The 22,623-nt window shown below is 37.0% G+C and overlaps 1 protein-coding gene across 1 annotated transcript; it reads right to left on the bottom strand.

Annotated features, from left to right (window-relative positions):
• Positions 1 to 12,212: 12,212 nt before the first annotated feature.
• On the bottom strand, positions 12,213 to 21,314 carry LOC306814817 (uncharacterized protein). Its single transcript, XM_079331262.1, has 3 exons — positions 21,195 to 21,314; positions 15,257 to 15,405; positions 12,213 to 13,706 (listed from the first exon to the last, which is right to left on the bottom strand). The coding sequence occupies exons 2-3, from the start codon at positions 15,400 to 15,402 to the stop codon at positions 13,574 to 13,576; spliced, it is 279 nt and encodes a 92-aa protein (XP_079187388.1). The 5' UTR covers positions 15,403 to 15,405; positions 21,195 to 21,314; the 3' UTR covers positions 12,213 to 13,573.
• Positions 21,315 to 22,623: the final 1,309 nt, after the last annotated feature.

Here is a 22,623-nt window from a genome sequence, read left to right as displayed (position 1 = left end):
TTATCTCAAAGTGACAGTCTTCTATATGGAAAATTAATAATTTATATTCAGAGTCTAAAACACAGCAGAACCATGAGAGCCTAAAGATTATATATATCTCTTCAGAGTGAAAACCAGGATCTGACATGAAACTATTTACACAAGGCATGGATATATAGCTTAGTAAAGTGAGTCAGGTTTTAGGCAGGTGACTATTCTAGCAGGTCTGCTCTGATATTTGCTATTTTATATTCCAGGGCTATAAATCTTTGCCACTTTCTATAATTTTTATCCATTGAAAGGCTAATTTTTATTTTTAACATTACAAACGGATCTAAATTTAACCATAATTATGCATGGAACATTATTTATAAGCATTTAAAAGCCTCTTAACTTGATCTAGATAAACCAAGGTTTGGGTAATAAATAATTATTTTATGCAGTTAACCAAGGTCTTTTTCATTTGTACATGTATTTCCGATAGGTGGCACTCCAACAATTTCTGTAAATGTTGTGCTGTTTGGGTCTGAACTCTTGCAAAAGCCAAGGAGTCTGTGCAAATAATGAAAAATTGATTCATAATTTTTTCTTTTTAGGTGTCATACAAAAACTTTCTGTATTTATAAGTTATGTGTTCAAGGGTGTAGACTAGGAAACAGCAGAGGAAAACAAGAAAGAAATTTCTGAAATGGTTTGTTTATGAAATTCTGTGAAATGTGTTGCGACAATTTTATTTTTTTATAACTCTCCAGTTATCTTCCAAAACTACTACAGTGCTCGCCCAAGATGTGTGGAGTGCCTGGCATAGAGACAGCTCTACTGCCTGTGGTACTCTGGAACTTGATTCCACAAAGCAGTGATTTTTCTGTCCCTTAGGAAGAGCTTCTGTCCGGGAGAGAAAAAGGGAAAGAAAAAGAGATTGGCTTACAGGGGAGTACAAAAAGTAATTTTGAGCCTGGATTTACCTAAATGCACAAAAATGTTAGAATATTCTGAGCATGGTGATGTGGTTGCCGCTAAACCTGAGCTGATTGCAATTCCCTGCCATTCTCTGGCTGATGAATAAAACTGGGAAGAAATCCTGGCAACACCGAACACAAAGGCAAAGCTCCATTAAATCGACAGAAGATGAGATTTTACTTTGTAGCACTTATCTTCCATCCATTGCCATCTCTTGTCATACAGGGAATAGCAGAGCTTTGGGGGAAACCATAAATGGTTCTGAATGCTCTCTAAATCTAGTTTAGCCAAGAAACAAGTGCATGTTCTTCACTTTACATGAGGCAAATTTGGTGACTCAATGTGCCAAATAGAGTCACTCAGTTCAAAAGACTGGGGCATCTCATTCCAGAAAACTGGATCTACCAAGCAGCAGCAGCTATGACTGCAAGCTTGTTGTGCTGCTGGTACTATATATGTTTCTATATGGATCTTTATCTTTAGTTTACCAAAGTTTTGCTGCACAGGATTGACTATCCTATTGAATAAAAATAATGTCTTGGTGATTTCTTAATTAATGGTACTATTGTAGACATCCTGCTTGTCATTCTGGGCAATGGCCCATTCTTCATTCTCCCCAAAAGCTGTCAATTTGGCAAAAAACAAAGTCAAAATACAGTTTTATTTAATTTACAGTGTAGTAACAAACATCTAACTACATTTCCTGAGGGAGTTTGGGAAAACAAAATGTAGTATTAATCAAAAAGTTTCAAAATTGTGTAGGGTTAGTTTCATGTCTGCAGTAAATGGCACAGGACATGAATTCACTGAAAATTTACCTGGAATACAGAGAGCTTCACACTATATTCAATTGATATTTTTTGTTTTGATTGGATGTGGGAACATAAGTATGCAAACCAAATACATAACCATGCATTGTCTTATTGTGAAGAACTGTTTATAAGCACATACTAAAGAACTTTTCTGAACATTAACTGCAGTGTAGTAAGACTTCCCTTTTTGTCAGCTGCTCCTTTACCATGACCTTCACATCATGTTTGGTCAGAAAACCTCGCTGCCTTTTTCTGCTGCTGTGCTTGATTTGATCAATCTGTCGAAACAAATGACAACAATGCTGAAGCTGGACTGTGCAGCTCTATTTTTAGGTTTCTGTAAAAGGTGTATGTCCTATGTAGGAGCTGTGGAGAAAAGGCATCAAAAAGGAAGAATCCTAATTGTAAATTGAACCACATAGTTTTCTCCACCCCAAATTAGCAATATAAGATTTGATTTCAAGACCCATGACACTCTTCTAGTTCACTTGTTCTTGTTTCATCTGGAGAGAAAACAAGCATGTTAAAAGGCAGTATAATGCAGATAACTGTTATGAACAAACAAGCATCTTTCAGCATCAGGAAGGTCTAAAAAATCCAGCTATTTATCATGTTACATATTTGTTCATTGCCTAGTTTCAGATATCAAAGCAAAAGGACCATACTTGTCAGGCAGAGAGGTAAATTTCAAGTTGTGTCTTCCTGATGGAGGGTTCAAAGTTTTAGCTCCTCTTTTGCATCCTTTTCTAATCATTTTGCCATCCTAAAAGAATTAAAGTTTGGCTCCTTTGATAATCTGCTTGCCTTAATGTACCTGAAAAGTGGCTGACTGGACTGCATAGACGAACCCTGACTTTTCCTTGGCTCTGACTAGACTGTTTTGCACAGGCTGGTTCTCTGTGACAGCTTCAGTTGAGGATTTAGGACTCCAGCAGATTAGCTATGTCATATTTAGCTGCAGGACTTTTGGACATTACTACCCCCACCTGCCCATTTCTCCTTACCAGCTGCAGGTTAGTGCATTTCCTAGCCAGGATGATGGAAGGGAAATTACATCTGTACTTCAGCTCTCCCAGGTCAAGGACTCACATTTCAGTCTAAAATGTTCACTTTTGCCTTTGGCTGGTTCACCAAATTGTACCTGTATGCTTAGATGGGCTGGGAGCCTGGAAGCCAGAAAACTGGTGCCAACAATTAGATGTTGCAGTACTAAATCTGCTAAAACATCTCAACCCTAGAAAACACCAAAATTGAAACTTCTACTTGGTGTTGTATCAATAGAGCAGTTTTTAAACCACAGAGCCCTAAACTCCTTGGAAAAAAAATTAAATTTATGCAGGAATTCTGACTCTTTGCTTTCATTATACCTTGAACTCATCAAAACACACCTACATTTAACTTTCAATTTGGCTATTAATAAATGTATGAAATCTTAAGTGAGCAAAATCTATATGCATAATTGCTAACAAATTTTTGCTTATTATATGTTGTATTTAATATTGATATTTGGTATATTATTTTTAATACACTAAATGCACAGATAATATTTTGGTTAATTATTGCTCAGCATTTCACTTTGTTCACATGTATTTTCATTTTTTATGGCATCTAAACAAAGCTAATTTTTAACAGAAAGCATATCTTGCATTTAGCTGTATTGAAGATCTAAGGTATGCAAGTAATTGTGTTAGAAAGGTTGGGTGTATTGCAGGATATAGAGTTTTCACAAATACAGTTTAATATGAAACTTTAGGATCTCTTTTGGATTTCCTCAAAAAAACAACACCATGCATGCTCTGGGAGTTCTGTATTATAATATAACAAATTCTTTCTTCAGGGAGTAGGTAAAATAATGTCACTATATTTCCTGGTGGTTAGGGCAAGATGCCAATTAAAGCATGAATTTGGTTACCTGTGCTTATTAGCTATCCCTTACTAACAAGGCAACAAGCTCTTGAGCTTTGGGAACTGAACTATATTGTGTTTAACTCTTTTACCCTGTGAGAATTGCAGAGCTGAATCTTTTAATGATGTTTCTTCTCTTTGGAGACAAATAAAAGTTAAGTGTTGTCAGTACCCTCCTTCACACTTTCTCTTTTAGCTCTGTCTGAATAGCTTTCTGCTTTTACTTATTCCCTTGATGCAAATTTTATTGAAATCTCAATTCCTTGTAAATTGGATCTCAAACTACCTTTTGAATTTTATCTAGAGGAAACATGAAGCTACTGAGAATGACTGCTCCTCTTTCTCTTTTCATGCATTCTCAGTAACTCCACAGACAATTATTATTTTACTCACTTGTGTGGCATCTTTGCTCTTCTATCCAACAGAGATATTTATGTCTTATAGTGTGACTCGGAGGTCATTGATGCTGGACTCTGAGGATCTGACAATGAGCAAAGAATTTTTAAAACTCAGGGCTTCTCACTGATTTGTTGGAGAGCTTAATCAGTGGAGATTCATTATGAATTTTCTGCATTTCCTTTACTGCTAGAGGTAGCCAGAGCAAGATTCAGGAGTGTTGAATCCCTGGAAATCAAGATCTTCCCAGCCAGCCTTCAGAGCCTTGACAGAATTACATGCAGAAATAGTTAGCTTCAAGGTGGCTGCTTACATGACGCACTGAATGAAAGAAGCATGGAGGCAACATTCTGTGGTAGCATGTTCACACTTGGCAGCATGAAGCTGGAATTAGGGATATGTATGAATTTATGATGAGTGCAGGAAATTGCTTGGTGTGGGTGCAGCAGATTGCCCCTGGTGAGCCAGTCTGAATGTGAAGGTCAGCACATATCTCTTCTCCACTGCAGTTCCACTCCCAAATTGACCTGTGATGTTTCACTGTGCTCAGCCAAGGGGCACTTGTTCTGGGCAGGCCAGGCCTCCCTAACCCAGCAGAAGTCTCACTCAGGGAAAGTCTGTCTGGAGTTCTCTGAGGATTGCATTAGTGTCATGTTTGGAGTTAATAATTTGACTATTTTACCTAAAATTAGCGCGGAAAGATCTTGCCTTGACTTCAACTTCCATCTTCTATTTCTTTGTTGCTTAGATATTCCTTCTCCTGTCATGGAGCTGCTAGGGAGCACTGAAGAGAAACATTGCCTCATGTGTACTGGCCACAGTTTGTCTTGTGACTGACTTGTGCTGCTGCAGATGGTTGGATTTGGAACTGACATGAGAACAGCCAGCAGTTCTCCAGCAACTTCAGTCAAATGCCATTTCAGGGTGACAGAGAAAAGAAAATCAAAGGGCCTTTTCCCAAGCTGCCAGTCACAGATCCAGTGACTGTGGGTCAGCTGCTGCTGCTCTCAGTATCAGAAGGGCAACTTCAAGGGGCTTGGGAAGGCTCTGAAAAGTGGGGCCAGGAGGTCACTTTGTCTCAGCCCTGCTAGCAGAGCATCAGCTGTGGAGCCCAGCTGTCTGGGTGGTCTCCCATCTTGCACAGATCTCCAGCATTTGGAGAAGATGAGGGAGCACATCCTGCCCTACTCCCCAGTGAACCTGAGTGACACAGAATAGAGCAAATCTTTTGGTCTATAAGCAGCTTTATTTTGTTTAGAGCTTCCTGTGTGCGCCTGATGTTGCTGGGGATGTGCTGAATCCCTGTTTTACATTCCCTAGCATGGTGTTGCTCTCTGATGTGTTACTCCTATAGCAGGGAAGCAGCTAGGTGAAATTGTTCAGAACACCAAATATTAGAAGACCAGGACATAGAGTACACTCACTGTGTTGACATGGGGTGTTAGAAACTGAAATTTTCTTAAAATTTAGATTAGAACTGTTGAAGCATTTAAGATAGTATGTCTGCACGCACTTCTCTTTGGAATGCAAAACCTTATCTTTAACTGCTATTCCAGTCCCCTGTGTGGTGGGCTTTCATTATTTCATTTATAACTTATTTAATGCTGCTACTGGAAAAACTATGTTTCCTGCAGGCAAAATTCACATGTATGTGTTTAATTTGATTTACATTTTTATCAACATATTAATCTGGAGTAATTTGGAGCATCAAAAAGCATTATTGATTGCTGTTATTTCTATTTTTTTCCAGTGATTAAAAAATAAATTTCTGAATCAAGTCTTCCAAGTAGAATTTTCTTGTTATGAAATATATACATATGTGAGTCAGGAATTGCTCTTCAGCCTAGGAGATACAGCTTGGAGAACAGGAGCAGGTAGGAATTACATGTCAGACCATAAAAAAGCCCTTGAAGCCTGTCCAGAATTCAATAGAGTTTACTAGAATTCATGCTAGAAAACCATATTTTTCCCAATTCAAATTTTGATTTTGTTTCTTTACAACATAAAAACCACAAACTCTTTTGTTCATATGTCCTGCAGCCTACCTGTGCACTTGTGTTGCCTACTTACCAGCAGAAATACCAGATTTTCTTAAGGCTAGTAGAGCACTGTCAGCCAGAAGAATTTGCACTTGGATGGTAGCCTTTAAAAGTGAAGTGCCAGCTATTACAAATGAGAAAACACCTCAAAGAAAAGACAGCACAGATGGAACTAGGCAGTGTAGCTGCTCAAATTTTCTGTCTTTTGTTGAAAATGATAGCTCAAATGTAGCAGTATTTGGACTAGTGAGTACTGTATTTTTTAAAAATAGCTTGCTGGGAGAAATGTTAGTCTTATTGTCACGACCAGCTGTGTTCCCTGGTGATTCCACAGTATGTAAAAGTAGGGCTTAAAGCTAAACTATAAATACAGCGGCTAAAGTAGCTCAAGGTATACTTATTTTTCTGCATCCTTAATCTTTGTAGTGATACATTAACAGAGTGCTGTCAAAATCTCAGCAGAAAAGCTGTAAAATATGTCTCAACCTACTTTGAAGCATTCTTCAAAGGTGCCCTGTAATAAAAAGAAAACCCTTTTGGTTTTGAGATAAAGGGATATTTTTAACTGCATCCACCAATTAAAGCAATAAAATATCCTGTGGGACAATAATATTTTGTCTGAACATAGTGAAGTGTTACATATTAATTACTTCTAGGTATTGCTCCTCATTAAGTGTAGTGGCCAAAGGTAACCAAAATTAAAATAAACAAAGCATGTACAGAAATTGTCTTCGCCAAACACATGCTACAGAAGTTTGAAATGGCTCCAAAGGGGCTTTTTATAGGTTAGAAGCACTGAAATTTGCCTGTGATATAGGCATAAAATTTGTCAAACATGTGCATTGTGTTAGTTTGTTGATCGACTCATTCCACAGTGCTCTAGCACATATAATAGAGAGGTCATTAGTTCTGGGGAAATGGAGTATTTTTCATCACTGTAGCAGAAGTGTATACATATCATAAATGGAGCCTGAAGGGATTTAGTTCCAGGTTATTAAGTGTTCATTTGAGATGGTGGATAATAACTGCTGCTTCTGATATTTTAGATTAGATGGCCCTTATTGCTTATAGGGCTTATTTTCAGTGACTGTTAGTCTTATTATTACAAATACATATTTAATGACTTAGGCAGTATCAACAAAATCAGTAAACCCAGGTGCTATCCAAAAGCTGGAAAGTATTGATTCATTAGTTAGCACTTTATTATTACCTGCGCTTTAACAGAAAGTCTACTGCAATGATATCCAGTAATTAATGAGACAACATTTTTATTTGAAACTTTTTACATGTAAAAATGAACAATTGTGTCAATTTGTTCACTTACTAGGATACTTCAAAACACCAATAAAAATCTTATAGAAAAACTTTCCCTAAGAGGAGCCATAGTGGAATCACTACCATGATGGAAAAAAAAAAAAAATTAAGACATCAGGGTAAACACAGGTAATTTTTCAAAAGGATTTTCAGAAATAGCACTGTTGGCCACCCCAGTAATGTTGTGTTTTCCTTGCCTAATTAGATTCATAGCCTGTACTGGAATCTCAAACCCTTAGCAATAATGATGCAGTTGTTAAATGGAATAGCACATCAGAGGGAGAAAATAGCATTAACTATAGCAAATTCTATTTGAAAACATAATTTTCTTCTGCCTGTTTGTGAAGAGACAATACAGACTAAGTGTCACAGCCCGAGGTGTCTCTTTATGCCTGAGATCACCTCAGGAGGACATGAAGGTGGTCTAGAATTCAGGTTTTTCCTGATGCCCGCCAAGGAGAGACTACAGGAGGTTGTTCTCAGAGGTTTCAAGGTTGTTTATTGTTTCTTATCTCAGGAATTTTTTGTCCAGCCAGACGTCCAGGGCAGAATCTGCCTGGCAGAGGCAGGACTTGTCTTCTATACTCTAAATTATGCACTAGGTATTTAATTAATTTCTAATACACCACAATCTTATTGCAATGTCTAGTTTTGTCCCTATCAACTGAACGATGCCAAGGTGGCACTCCAACATGGATGGAGTGAAGAAAAAGGAGGAAGAAGCATACCACACCCCAAATCCTCCATCTTGACCACCAGCCCTTTAATATAACATTCTGCTTATTCTACATTCTAACAGTCTAATTTACACTCTATTTATTTTTACAGCTTGCATTTCTTCTCTCAGTGTTGGTAGATTGTTCCAAGGAGTTAAATCCAGCCCCTGAGACACTTGGGTCTTTGGGGACCCTGCCAGGGGGGTTTTGAGGCTTCCAGGGAAGCCAGAGGAATACCCTGGACTCCCACAACTAAGCTTTTTGTATCAGTATTTTGAAGATTCCTTTGATTTATGTACTAAATCTAATAGAATCAAAAACTTTTCAGTATTAATTTAATTTTTTGAACTGTTCCCTATGGCTGAATCATCAATATAGATTGTGAAGTCACAGGTCTGATCAAATGGCACCAGTATTTATGTTGGACAGGTAGTAGAGTCATAGTGGAAATCTAACACAAAGGAACTATTTTTAAAAGAATTGGCCAAATAGCTAAACCATATATATTACCATTCGGATTTGGTATTGCATTTTTTTCCCTGCCCCTCTGATTTTTGTCAGATAATATTTTTATCAGTGCCAAAAGCCAAAGCTCTCCTTGATGCTATTGCTGTTTGCTATGGAAAGGAACGGTGACATGATTAGGAACCACTGAAGTCATATCATTGAGCCTGAACAGTGGCACTGCCTACTAGTAATCCCTCACGTTCCATTAGATGCTAGTAGAGCATTAACTCATTTAAGGCATGGTGTTTGAGACAAGTACAGCTAATTATGGAGCTAGCACATGATGACCCGCTGTTAAGTTTGTCTTCCCTGGTAGTATAATCCTTTTTCATTCTGTTTGCCAGCCTGTCATTTTTGGAGCTTGAATTTTCTCTGCTTTCTGTCCATTGCAGCTTGAAATATGTTTAAAACACTGGCCACTAAATAACACACAGAAAAATACAGACAGTTGAAAGAATTGGGAATAATAAGTAAAGTTTTGAATTCTCTGTCCTGACTACTGAATTTTTGTCTCCAGTTTTGTCTTAAAGGCATACCATGATGAATAGATTCTGCCTGGTAAGAAATTAATAATATAGTAATGCTTAATTCACAAATGGAAGCATTCTCAGGGAGTATAATATTTTCTAGAGCTACTCTTCGGTTCATTCTTATTAATCTACAGATGCCTTTTTCAATCCAGAAGTATTTTTAAGTGATTTACTGTTCCTTATTCGCACTATGGTGCAGTTAAGTGCTGTTTATTAGGCAAGGTAGAGAACAGCATCCCTCAGGACACAGGCAGTTTGTAATTAGTAGGAACATTTGGTCTACAAAGTTGGTAATTATCCTCATATTCCTATATCATTTATGTGTAGAAATGAGCCATACATACTGTTTTATGGTTTCAGAAGCCAGATCTATTCTGAGTTTTTTGTTCCATCACATGCAGCTCCAGTGGGTGAGTTGACCAAACTGTGCTTAGTTGTGCACGCTAGCATATCTACACAGCTAATTAAATTATCCTGAGCTCAAGATAATTCCTGAGCTCAGCTGAGTTCTACCTTTAGATCTATAGGAAACATTATAGTGCTTTGATCCCACCTGTATTTTTTTTGTTGGGTTATATTAATCTACTGAGCAGGTGAGCACATTACCAAGTAGCTCAAAGTTGATCAAAGTGGCTGCTGCCGACATCCCTGCATTAGACTATGCATGGTTCAGGGGCTGCATCAGACTCAATTTAATTTGATTAATTGGACCAAATAGCCCTGTTTTGCAGTTGTCTCAAAACTGTTTGAAGAGCTAGTGCTTGTCTGAGATCCTTAGAAACAAGGGTCCTTTTGTGTGTACTTGGAACACAGCTTTTGGTCTGATTTTGGTTGCTCAGAAAGAAATCTGGTTTGCAGGAGTTAAATTGGCTCCAAGCCAGTATGTGGTATATGCAGACAGTCAAAGGTTTAGCTTAAAAAATGTCTCTCCTGCTCTGAATTTAAGTGCAAATTCAAGTGGAGCAGCTGACAGGTGTTGAGTTGCTGCATCCTGCCTATAAGTGATTGTGTGAGTGCTTTACCAGGGTGTCCAAATGAAGTCAGAGTGCAGAGTAACGTGGTTTACAGTCACCCTTTAGACTGCCTTGATTTAAGTAAGCCAGGCTTCAACAACTGGCCACAGCTCAGAGTTAGTTTAAGAGAGCAAACTGCTGTTTCTCAGGCATTAGTCACTGGTTCCTGGATCAGACAGCACTTAAAGAGCAACAATGTGAATGGGCATAGATTCTGCTCACCAACTCTGTCATACACATAAATCTGGGCATGCTAAGTGGGTGCTCTACAGCTGGCATTGGTATGCCATCTTAAGTGCATGATCCACACCTATTGCATCATAGATCATAAAGTCCCATGACAAAAATACTAGCCACTGACCTATCCTGTACAAAATTAGTTGCTTACTGACTTATGCAAGTGCCAAGGCTGGTTTGTGTGCTTATGTAGACATGGTAATGTCTTGGTGCAGGGTTAGGGTGGTACTGATTATGCAGATTTTTATTAAATTCTTCTTATTATATTCAACATTAATTCACTTCATTTTCTATTAGGCAAATTAATAAACCTTAAGGAAAAAAATCTGGGCACTTAATTTCTCTCCTCAAGTAGCTAGCCCAGTTTTCTTAATGTATTTACTATAATCTAAATTTTTTTTTCCCCTTCCCCTGAAGATGAAGGAACTAGGGACACAGGAGTTAAAAACTGCTGTATTCAGTTGAAGTGGCCTACTCTCTTAACAGATTATGCTTGATGAATATTCTATTTAATAAATGAGGGCCATGTGTGTGAATGGAACAGATTTTTTAAATATAACTATTCAACTTGATCTGGCTGTTTTTGTTTACTTTTTTTTATTGACAGTCAGATTTAACTGGCTGTTAATAAAAAACATAATTTTCAGTTATGTACGAAATGTCTAAGTTCAGGCTTGAAGGTCACAAATTTAGTGAATAAAGTAAAATGGCTAAACATTATCTGCCACCTTCCTGTCTGCCTTCAGCTATTTGCAAACAGCATATCTGACTACTTCCAACTGCTAGACTTTGTTATTTCTAGTGCCTGATAACTGTCCTTACAGAAAAAACACTTCTCAGAGAGCTAAGATTTTTTTTGGGGTTTTTTAAGCTGAAATTTGTTTGTGTGAATTATAACTACTTGTGTAGTTCTTTTCCTATCTTACATAACTTCATAAACAATCAGAAAGAGTGCCATAAAAGTGTGCCTAACAAATAAAAAACATTGACATTAAGTGTAAAGAAAAAATAAATGCTTATTGAGTCAGCTTTTCTTGGATCTTCTCTTGTCACACTGACATGGAGTAGGGATAAGCTTACAACATCATGAATCAGTGGTTAAGCTAACAAATCTAATATATCTGGTTTTCAGAAAAGAAATCTGGCATTTCTCTATTTCAATAGCCCATGTCTGTGTCCTTTAGTGATGGTTGCAGTAAGGTAGAAGTCCAGTTTTTTGATAAGTGGCAGCTAGTTGAGGTTGTGTTTGATCTATCTCACCAAAGAAAAAGTTAATCTTAGGTGTCATATTTTAGAATTGATATTCAACTTAGTACTGCCACTAAAAGGAAAACCCCAAACCTCTGGTGGCAGATGCAAGGCAGAGATTACGTCTTGAGATAAGAACAATTTAATGAGATAGGAAAACAACACCAATAACAGAGTGTTCGGAGTGTAATGTACATTACTGACCAGTGTGCCCAACGCCAAGACAATGAGGAATGGCAGATGAGCTTTCCACCTAGACTGCTCCCCACCCCAAGCCACTCCCACCTTGCTCCCAAAAGCATTCTGGACTTCCTACCCCAGAGACAGCATGAGGCGGTGTAGAATAACACCCACACATGGCCATGGAGCTCTAGGATCCAATCCCTCACAGCCACTGCGAAAAGTCAGCTCTGTCATGGACCAAACCAGGACACTGGGTTACAGAAAGTGGGAAATAAGATGCAGAAGAGAAACACCAGTTTTGCAGGGGAAAAGCAGCTACAACTTTATTATTTTTCAGCATTGCTTTTCTAATGGAAAATAGCCACTGAGAGAAACAATTGCATGTTTTTTTGGTCAGTTTTTATGAAAAGAAACAGATACTACAATCCCTTCTGTTTTCAATAACAGGACAATATTTTGTAAAATTTTAATTGTTTTAATCCTTCATGAAATAAGAACATTTTTGTGACAGCTTGTTTTTTTTCTGTGACACATTTTCACTTTGTAAAAGTGAGAACATTTGGTAACACCTGGTTTCTAATTAAATATTGTTTTAAAAGGATAAAAAAAGCATTTCTGTGAGATGAACATGGTTTAATTTTTGTTCTGTTTTGAAATGTATCAGATGTATTCCTATCTATTTCTTTAGTATAAATATAGATTCAAAGTAAATTTCTATCTGGCACAATACTGTTAGAGAAAAATAGCTTATTAGAAGCTATTAGAAGACTTATTAGTCTTCTCCTGTGTACCAAAGATTATTTGAAGACAAAATAAATGAACGCTTTAGTCCAAAAGACTAGTATTTAGATACACAGACACATAAATAAATAGGGCACACTGTTATTACCCTGTGTTTAGTTATTCCTACCTTTGTTTCACCTAACCCAGAAGAAGCAGAAATTGTTTGGATTAGTGTGTGTCAGGTATGACAAGTGATACTTTGCAAACCAATTCTGTGCTGTTATGATTCACTGACTTCTATTTCAAACTCTCATACTAACTTGCTGTTACTACTCTAACATTTGTCAGACTGCCTCACAATAAAGATCACTGGCTCAGTAGTTTTTTCTTACATACCCCAAGAAAATAAAAGTATTTTTTTCTGTTCATTTAATTAGATTGTTAAGATATGTAAATGATCTTATATGTTGATCAGAAAAGTCTCATTTTTTTCTTTTTTTTCCCCTCGTTCCATTAAAGAATGTGTTTCTCCTCCTGGCCAGCTGATTGGGCTAATCCTTAATTCCCTCTACTGTGGCTCATCAAGACAGACAGAACACCTTACGTCTGCATTAACCCAGACTTTGTGAGCTGTGCAAATGGAAATGTGCAATTTTGCATGCAGCTGTCTGAATGTATTATCCCTATTAAACAAGCCGTCCTTTCCAAGCAGTATGTTGTTGTCACTTGGAAATGCAGTTACATAAGAGAATCCTGATACATCACAGTAATAATATATCATGGAAAATTAGAGTTGTCTGCTTCTCATCTATTCCTTTTCAATTTTTTCCCCCTGTGGCATTATTCTTGCACTGAATTTAAATAGGACTTTAATGGTAGCTCTATAAATAAATAGTTTGGAAAATGGGCAGAATCTGACTTTTTGGTTGTTCAGCAGTGTAACTGCTGGTTTATAGGTGCATGCAGAAGGTCAGAATAGGGTCCAGTGCTTGCTGTGTTTCCACAGTAACTTTAAGCAACAGTTTTATCTGGTGAGGGAAGAGCCTCAATAGACAGTGGCGCCATTTGTTCTTCCCGAGTTTTCATGTGCGCCTGGACCTGCCTTGCTCGACCTTCCAGCCGCAGAGTCCATTCCTGGCGAAGTCTGTGAAGAGAGTACAAGTGCTTAGCAGTTATTGAGCCAAATCCTTCAAATGTATCCAGGGCTTTTCAGCAGGGTTGAAGCTTTCCTCTCTTTCATCACCAGAGCACTTGTCCTGTATTTATTTACCAATTACACATCCCTCTAGCTTGCTAGATTGGGAATGCAGGGAGAAAAGGATAGTGCTGATACTATCAGAGGTTGACATTGCTGGATTCCGAATGAGTCAAACAACTGCTGAAATACTGTCACTGTAAAGAACTCTGTTTTTCCCTCTGGGGTATTCTCAAAGCCACGCAGGACTACTGCCTATGCAATAAGGTCATTCATTTTGTAAATTACAAAATACAGTTCTTCCCCCAACCCCTCAAATTCTGCTGTAAAATGCTGTGGAGAAGAGCAGGCTGGACTTAAAACACATCCTTCTGGGTGAAAGAGAAAACAAAAACAACTCTTGCAGACCTTGTACATGTTTAGGGAAAGGAATTGATGTCACATGCAAGAAGAGCCACATAGCTTCCAGACACTAGTATAGTAAAAACAGAAGAGAAAATCTTTAGGGACCACTGCAGAATATTGCTGCCTGGGTTGTTTAGTGAAGGAAATATTATGAAACACCTGACCCAACAATGTTTTAAGATTAGATATTATATAGTAATGCCAAATGTATCATAGAATACATGGGGTTTTAAATTACCTTTGGTGTGGTGAAAAGAACAGCAGCCAATGATTTCATCTGAGAATAACTCAGCAGTAGCTCTTTCACATGGGTACTTGTGTTATCTTAGACATGGAGTTTGGTTTTACATTGTGTTTTAAACAACCTAGTCTTCAATATTAGTAGTCAGGGGATTCACTTAGTGTGCAGGAGACTCTGGTTCAAAGTTCTGAGTTGCCACAAGTTGAACAAATATTTGAAGCAGTGCACCAAATTTGTGCAGAGTATCTGTACCACAGTACAGCTATATAGCTTTTTCTAGGCAATCCCTGTTGTTTCATACTGCTTTGTAAATGCCCTCCCTCAAATAAAACAAGCAATAAATCCCCAAAACAACAAAAATCCCACAACTTTTTTCCATTGAATGGGAAAATCTCATTGTGTCATTTCTTCCTGTGGGTTTATATGATGTGAAGGGCTGTTAAACCTGACAAAGGTGCCAAGGATTTTTTATTCTACAGATTAGGTGGGTGGTTATCCCTTTAATGTTATATTATTTTGTTTGTCTATTTGTTTACATAGCTGTACCAGTTCTAGGTAAAATTCCTGCTATTTTCTGGCTGTCACAAGCCATAATTCCAAAGTGCTTTATTTTCTCATGGCTATATTCCAAGGCCTTTGAAGAATGCTCATGAGGTTTAGGGGTGAGGGGTGTCTGAGTTTCCATGCAGAAGAGCCACGGTAATATGAGACAAGCAGCTGTGAGAGGAAAAGTGCCAAAGATCCAGAACACAATCTGTGCTATGAATAAAGCAGTACAATAACAGGTTACCTTATTTTAAAACACGTGATGACATGCCTTGCTGTCTTGTGGAAAAGAAAAAACACCACTTACTTTTTCAGGGCACTTTTGCTTAGCCTAGACTCTTCAGCTTCTTGTTGCTTAGTTTGCTCTTGGATGACCTTTTCCCAGAAGTTCTTCAGCTCTTCTGCATCATGACCACTCATCCTGTGGCGTTGAAAATTTGTATGCTTGCTCATTTTCTGAAAAGCAATTTGGAGGTCAGAGCAGTCAAAAGCCTGACCTGAGGCAGATACTGTGTTACTTAGCCCCTTGAAATTTCATTCTCAGGAAGTGCTATTAAAATAAAGTATGTCACCTGAAAAGAATAGGTAACTGGTGTGTACTCTGCCTTGAACCAAAATATAAGGCATTGAAACAGGCCTTGGGTGACAGTTGAATGGCATAACTATATTTTTGCTACTGAGTAATGACTGTGTGTGGCACAGTTCACTGAAATATTGTGGATGCCTCAGTATATGTGAGATTTTAAGTAATTTTAGAAGAACTTGTGAAAAATGCTTTCAAATACAGTACCATTTTCACTGGAGTTCAGATTAGATGTGAAGGACTTTCCTATATTCTACCTCCCATATTCTTAAAACAGATCATAGATGTTTTATGTCAGGGAAATGCATTGCTCCTAAATGATTATTTTTGCTACTCCAAATGATGTCTTGCACAAAACATGCAAGACAATTATGAATCTGAATTGAAACACACAGAGTTTGTGTTTGTATTTGCTCCCTGGGGAGCTTGTTAACATCTTGTTCTATATTTTATCAAAATTCAGTCTTAAATACTGTTAAAAGTAGAGCTCATTAAAATACAGGAATCAGTTCCAATAAATGACAAAAATGACAGAAAACAGGTGAATTTGTCCTTGCTAAGTGAATATTATTTTAACATTAAAATTCTCATGTCTGATGTTCTTGCTGATATTAGTGTATTATGTTGGTTATCCAACCGTAATGATACTTTGAAAAGTTAAGTTCCATTGCCTCTTTCCTGAATCAGCCTCCTCCAGTAAGCCACACCAGGAAGTGGGAGGATACAAGAAAAAAAACCCCCAAAACCTAAACTCTAGAGTCTTCTGTGACTAGATCAGCACTTCATTTGTCTGTTGCTATGAAATAAATTCCTTTGCTTCCTTGCGTTTATCTGTATTCTGCTGTTATTAGATACTTTTGCCAACACTACACTCTGTAATGGTGATGAATTAATGCCTCACAGACCCTGGTACGTACTTGTGAATCTTCCTAGATGATGTTGTACTTTAGAAGCTGTTCCTGATAAATACAGCAAAGATTATGCTGATGTAGGCCAATCTGAAGACGCTTTTGCTTAGCACAATGCTGTAAAGTGGAAGATCAGAGTAAAAGGAAAGGACAGTCTGATATAACACAATTAAGGCAGATTTCTGAAAAGTTACTATCAAATACAGTATTTGAAACCCCTGACACCTTCAAAGGACACATAAGTAAGTTCTGGGCATCTTTCTAAATAGTTTAGATTTGCCATAATTTTTATGAATAAAATTTTTTTAAAAAGGTCAGTAATAACAAATAATTTTGCCAAACTTGATGCAAAGTCTGGAATGGAAAAACTGATTAACAGAAAGAAAAATCTCTTTGAGATACATTATTTTTCCGTTGAGAAGTCCAGTTCATTAAAGACCAGCAGAGACCAACTGGACTGGTAAGCATGAATTGGTTAGTTCATATAACCTTCTGTTAATAAAACCTTCTGTGTGGTGGGGTGCCTTGAGTGGTTAGAAAATTGGTTCTTTTCAAAGCAAGGTCAGCAAGAGCTGCAGTATCACCAAAACAACCAGGTATTTTTCTCTGAAGCAAAGAGCATTTTTCTAGTATGTCCCTGGATGTGAACTGGGGATGCTGCAGATGCAGCACAGCGTGATACAGCCTGAATTGTAGCATTGGTATGGATACAGCATCTGTACTAACACCTTTTGGTAAACATGTTGTGTTTGGCAATGAATATGGTCTAAATGGAAATATGGGTAATCTTAATAATATTTTATCTCACTCTGAGGCCCCAAAATTATAGTATTATTTAAGGCTTCATCTTACAAAAAATATGCACATCACAGATGCACTGGAACATGCCCTATCTGTGTCCTAATTCCATAGGCCTTGAGCAGTGTTAAAATAAATGCTCTAGTAATAGCTTGTTACAGCGAGTGATGGAATCTGATTATTTCATCATTCCTGGATCAGCAGGTCACACAGGTCTTCGCACCATTTAGAGGCTCTTCTATCACTAGCAGCTGCCCACTTGACACTCTACAGATAATTATCCCATTGCCTCAGAAGCCAAGTGCAAGTTGCTGACAAACTGAATCAGTGTGCCCTCCAAACCCTATTATACTTTGCCTCGTATAAGAATCTGCCATAACACATTAACCTTTAATTAGAGATTAAATTTTTATGATTATTAAACTTCTAGTTGATGTTCTCCAAATGGTACAAAGAGGGTCTCCAGTCTTTATCTGAGATTTAAACTGATTGGGTTTTGAGGGTGTGCATGAGGGTTCTGGCTGCTCCACTCAAAAGAATATGCTGTAATCAGAAAGGTACCCAAAAGATAGAGGTACTTCTGCAAGTTTTAGTCTGCTAGGTCTGTAGGTCTTTTTTCAAGTTGAAAACATTTGGTATTAGTTCCTAGGAATGTCAGTGACAGTTAATATTTTTCACATAACTGTGAACTATTTTATTAACTATAGCTATTTCATTAACTATGTTGCTGTGGTCCTTGATAAGACAGATTCTTCATGTAAAACTTTTGAAGACTGTAGTGTCTGCTGAGCCTCTCTCATGGTGTGTGGAAACATCCTATTTTTGAGCCTGGCATTATGACATGTAGGTGTAGAGATTAGGGTTCATGTGCACTGTGATACGTCCTTTTCTTTTTTTGTAATTGAAAGATTCTTCTCAGGAGCTTGGTTTGGATTTCTGAGTAACCATTTTCTATATATTAAAAAAAAAAAAAAAAAATCTTCATTATTGCTCCAGATAATGTTTTGTTGATGTGTGAGTTTTTCTTTTTTAGATGTCCCAATAACATAAATTATATTTACCCTGACATCTGGACTTAATGCCATCAAAGTTGTTTTTGGCTCATTCATTCAGACAACTCAGGGCTCAGTAACAAGTAGAACAATTAGTTTTTCCCTGTAAATAAAAACCACACCTTCTTACAGACACTTTATCAGTTTTGTCCAGGTGGAAAGTGAGCAAAGAAAATAGGTTAATCATTCCAGGAATATTAAAGGAAAGACAGGGAGCTGTCTTTCTGACTTCTAATGGCAGGTTGTTTTGACATATTTATCTAATGAAATGAATGTAAAATAACCAAGAGCAAGGCCCTCTATTAATTTAAAATTTTTCATTTAGAAGACCTGAAATATTTGTAAGTATTATTTATTAACTGAAAATTTATGCTATAAAATTTTCTGCAATACATTTTGTATGAAGGGTTACTAAAATGTGCATAACATTGGTGCAAGAGGGAGTCTCTTATTAAATCTTCAAGTAAGATAGTTATAGAGGAGCTTGATTATATGGATTTTGCAGTCCTACCTGCCCATATGAAGTATTGTTTACTGCATTTTTAGAGAGCCAAGCTGATAAAACAACATTTAAATTAGGATGAAAGTAGATCTTGGTTAAAGTGGCTTATGCATTTTGTAGCTCTGAACCTCAACTGTCAAAAACATGTAAGTGTGCACAAAAGAGTTTTTAAAGCATTCATCATTTACAGAAATTAATTTATATGCTAACATATTATTAATTTATGTGGAGAATGTCCACAAGAAAAAGTAATTGTAAGAACAAAATTAATGGCACTGTAAAAGAAAAATCTCCTACATTTATAATCAAACCATAAATCAGAGGGCCATGCAGCAATCTGTAAGACAGCAAATCACTCATGAAACACAGATAGCACTACATATAATACATTGTTTTAAACTCAGATAATCATGGTGTCACAGAGTGTACTGAGTTTGAAGGGGTCCACAAAGATCATTGAGTTCAGCCCCTGGCCCAGCATAGCACCATCACCAAGAGTCACACCATGTGCCTGAGAGCATTGTTGAAATGCTTCTTGAACTCTGTCAGGCTGTGACCATTTCCCGGGGGATCCTGTTCCAGTGCCCAAGCACCCTCTGGCTGAAGAACCTTTTCCTGATAATCCAGCCTAAACCTCTCCTGACTCACCCCTTTCCTTCAGTCCTCTCACTGATCACTAGAGTGAAGAGATCGATACCTGCCCCCCTCCTTCTCCTTGTCCCAGACACAGTTTAAAGGAGGTTTGAAGTGTGAATGATGAGCACTTTTCCCTCTATCGATCTGTCCCATACAAGGGAGAGGAAATTTTGCTTCTAGCTGTAAACTATATGCAACTTTTGTTCAAAACAAGTATAGAAACAGACAGTGGTACAACCCTTCTCTCATTTAATCTGATCTGCATCTGAGTGTGCTTTGGTAAACTGTTACATTAGTAGGTTTTGAAATGCTCTGGTCTTAGCCCCTGCCTGGTATGCATACTTTGAATTATTCTAATGTCAGACTACCTCTGCTGAGGTACAAAAATGAATTCTAAAAAATATCTGGTGCAAGTAATTTCTCTTCTACACACTTTATAATTTCTACTTTAGACTCTTCCTGGACCAATTTTAAGAGTCAGAAATGGTCCTTGATGTTTTGAACAAAATTTCTGATTTAAGTTACCTTTATGTGAAATAAACAAGCAGCAGAAGAAAATATTTGTTAAAGTCCCAGGAGGCATTTTTTGCCTTTTTTTCAATCTTTCTACATGTATCTTATGCTAACCATAGACTTGTATGCAAAATATTTGTGCTTTTAATTTTTAGTGAGAAATATTTCAATATACAGTAAAATTGTTAATGGAACATGTTTTGAAAAAAAATATAAATGTGATTTTTTAGTCTGAATTATGCAAAATTTAAAGAATAATTGGTTTGGCTAACAAAAAGAAAATCACCTTATGCTTTTTTCCTTATTGGAAAATATTTTAACCAGTAATGTAAAACAGTATTTGAACATTTCCAAAGTTTATTTCCAAAACTTTGGCTGAAAATCAAAGTCTTTAACAAGAATTATATTTTTACATGTGTTTGTGTATACATATATATATTTAAAGTATTTCCTTTCTAAAAGTTGAAGATAAATCTAATTTTAACTCTTTCAATGAATTTGATGATTCAGCCAATTTTAATATGGAACACAAACATGTTCCTGGAAGAATTTCCATAGTCACTTCAGAGGTTTTTTTGGTGGCCATTCTAAACAATGGAAAGATTATCTTTGACTTTAACTAAACTCAGTCCCTTGGGTGATATCATGACCATGAGCTGGTTTATATTTGTCAGAATGCTAATTAATACCTTATTCCTTTTGCCCTTCACCAGGGTTTGTTTGCCTAAGCATGAAATATTTTCCATCATTATACGTCTACTACAGTACAGTTCAAAGTCTGTTTATAGTACTCTTTAAAAACATTTTTAAAAAAGCTCAAAGCTCTGAGAAGTTTTAAATTACATGTATAGAATACATAATTTTGATGAGTATTCCTTTATATGTTCTTTTTATGGTTGTTTTGCTTTCAGTTGAAGTGTATGTAATACAGAAGATATAGTAATACCAAAAAAGATAGTAACAAATAATAGCTTAATAACTGAAATTACAACTAGAGTAAAATGAAACAGTGGAAGGATACCTCTTACTTGTTATAAATTACATAGGATCAGAATAATTTTCATAAAGGTATACTGAAAGGCACAGAATTCCAGGTCATGCAGGAAACAAGAGGCAAACACTGTTCAAATTTGCATGATTTAACAAAACATAAAATTAATGTAATGTACCCATGTATATCTAGTCAGGTTTAATAATCAAGACAGGAAGAGAAAATATTATTTTGGCCAAAACACAAGAATATAAATGCTTACTTTGATTGTATAGTAGCTTCCTCTTCTGTCAAAGTATGGTTTTCTTGAGTGATTACTGAATCATGTCAGTTTTGCCTCTGGGTTCCCCTTTTCAAGAGAACTCCAACTGCCAGGAATAACTGATGAAATCTATTCATCCGTCACTCATTTTTATTTGGGAGTGATGACATCTGCTATTATGAATTAACTTAATGGCAGGGGGGAAAAAACCCAAACCCACAGTCTCATTTTGTGAAGTCTGCAACACATCACGAGGAATGACCATACAGTTACAGGGCACAAACTCTGAATGCCATGTTTAATCTATGCTATAAATTTTGGCAGGTGCCACTGATGTCATAACTTGGCTCTGGAGAAACAGTTACTCAAGTAATATCCCACAAGAGTGGCTCACTGTAGCATAACGTCCTTATAGCTTGGAAGAATTCAGCACTGTCCTCTCCAAGAAAAAGGATAGATCTGAAAAGAATATATTGAATAACATGTCCTGTCTCACGTTTGTGATACTGAGTGACTGACAGATAAGTAGATTTTTTTTTTTCACTCTTTTTGAAGTGTTGGTCTGTAAAAGCACCTGGTAGACTACATGACAGGATTCCAGCTAAGCTGTTAATACACTCAATAGTGCAAGAATCTGACCAGCTGCAAGCTGAAACATAGCATATAAAATTTGTTGCATAACTTAGCACTTCCACTTCTTGGACAGGTTCTTCCTCCCTCCACTAGTACTCCTGGGTGAACAGAAAAACACAAGCAAGTAAGGTGCTACTTACTCTGACAAAGGGAGAGCAGATAGTGACAGACCTTCTGCTTTCAGCTTTTATTGGCAGCCTGACTGCATAACATTTTGGTAATTTGGCAAGCTCCACCTTGAAGTTAAATATGTTTCTGACTCCTGGTATTTCCAGTGAATTTTCTGTGCCAAGTACTGTAAGTTTTCTTTTAATCTAAAATCTAAATGTATTCAAAAGACACATTACCCTTGTCTTGCCTTCAAGCTATGTAGGGCAGAAATCCCCTCCCCTCTCCTTCCTTGTTTTGCTATTATAACACTTAAAAACTTTGGACTCTTCTCATACTCATTCTTTTGATAGGACGTACCATGATCTCACTGAACACAAGCAGTAAGAACTGTATGCCACATTCCAGCTAAGTATTAATCCCTTGCATGCTTCTTTATTATGTTTAGATATAGCAATTGGAATCTATAATCACTTTAATCTTTTCCAGAGAAGTACAATGTTCCTTACAACTTTCTAATTGATTCATACACTCACCTCATTCTCCTCTTATTTTTTGCAAGTAATAAGGTTCAACTGGTAACAGAAATTTAATTAGATCTCAAGTTCACAACCTGCTTTTTGTGCCATTTTCTCTATTTCAATCCTTCCAGGAATTTCTTTCCTTTTTGAAATTCAGTCCTCTATGC

Source organism: Erithacus rubecula (assembly GCF_903797595.1).
Source record: "Erithacus rubecula genome assembly, contig: SUPER_Z_unloc_2, whole genome shotgun sequence".
In the NCBI taxonomy this organism is placed as follows: Eukaryota; Metazoa; Chordata; class Aves; order Passeriformes; family Muscicapidae; genus Erithacus; species Erithacus rubecula.
Note: the sequence above shows the minus strand (reverse complement) of the source record. Positions and strands in the feature narration are given on the sequence as shown.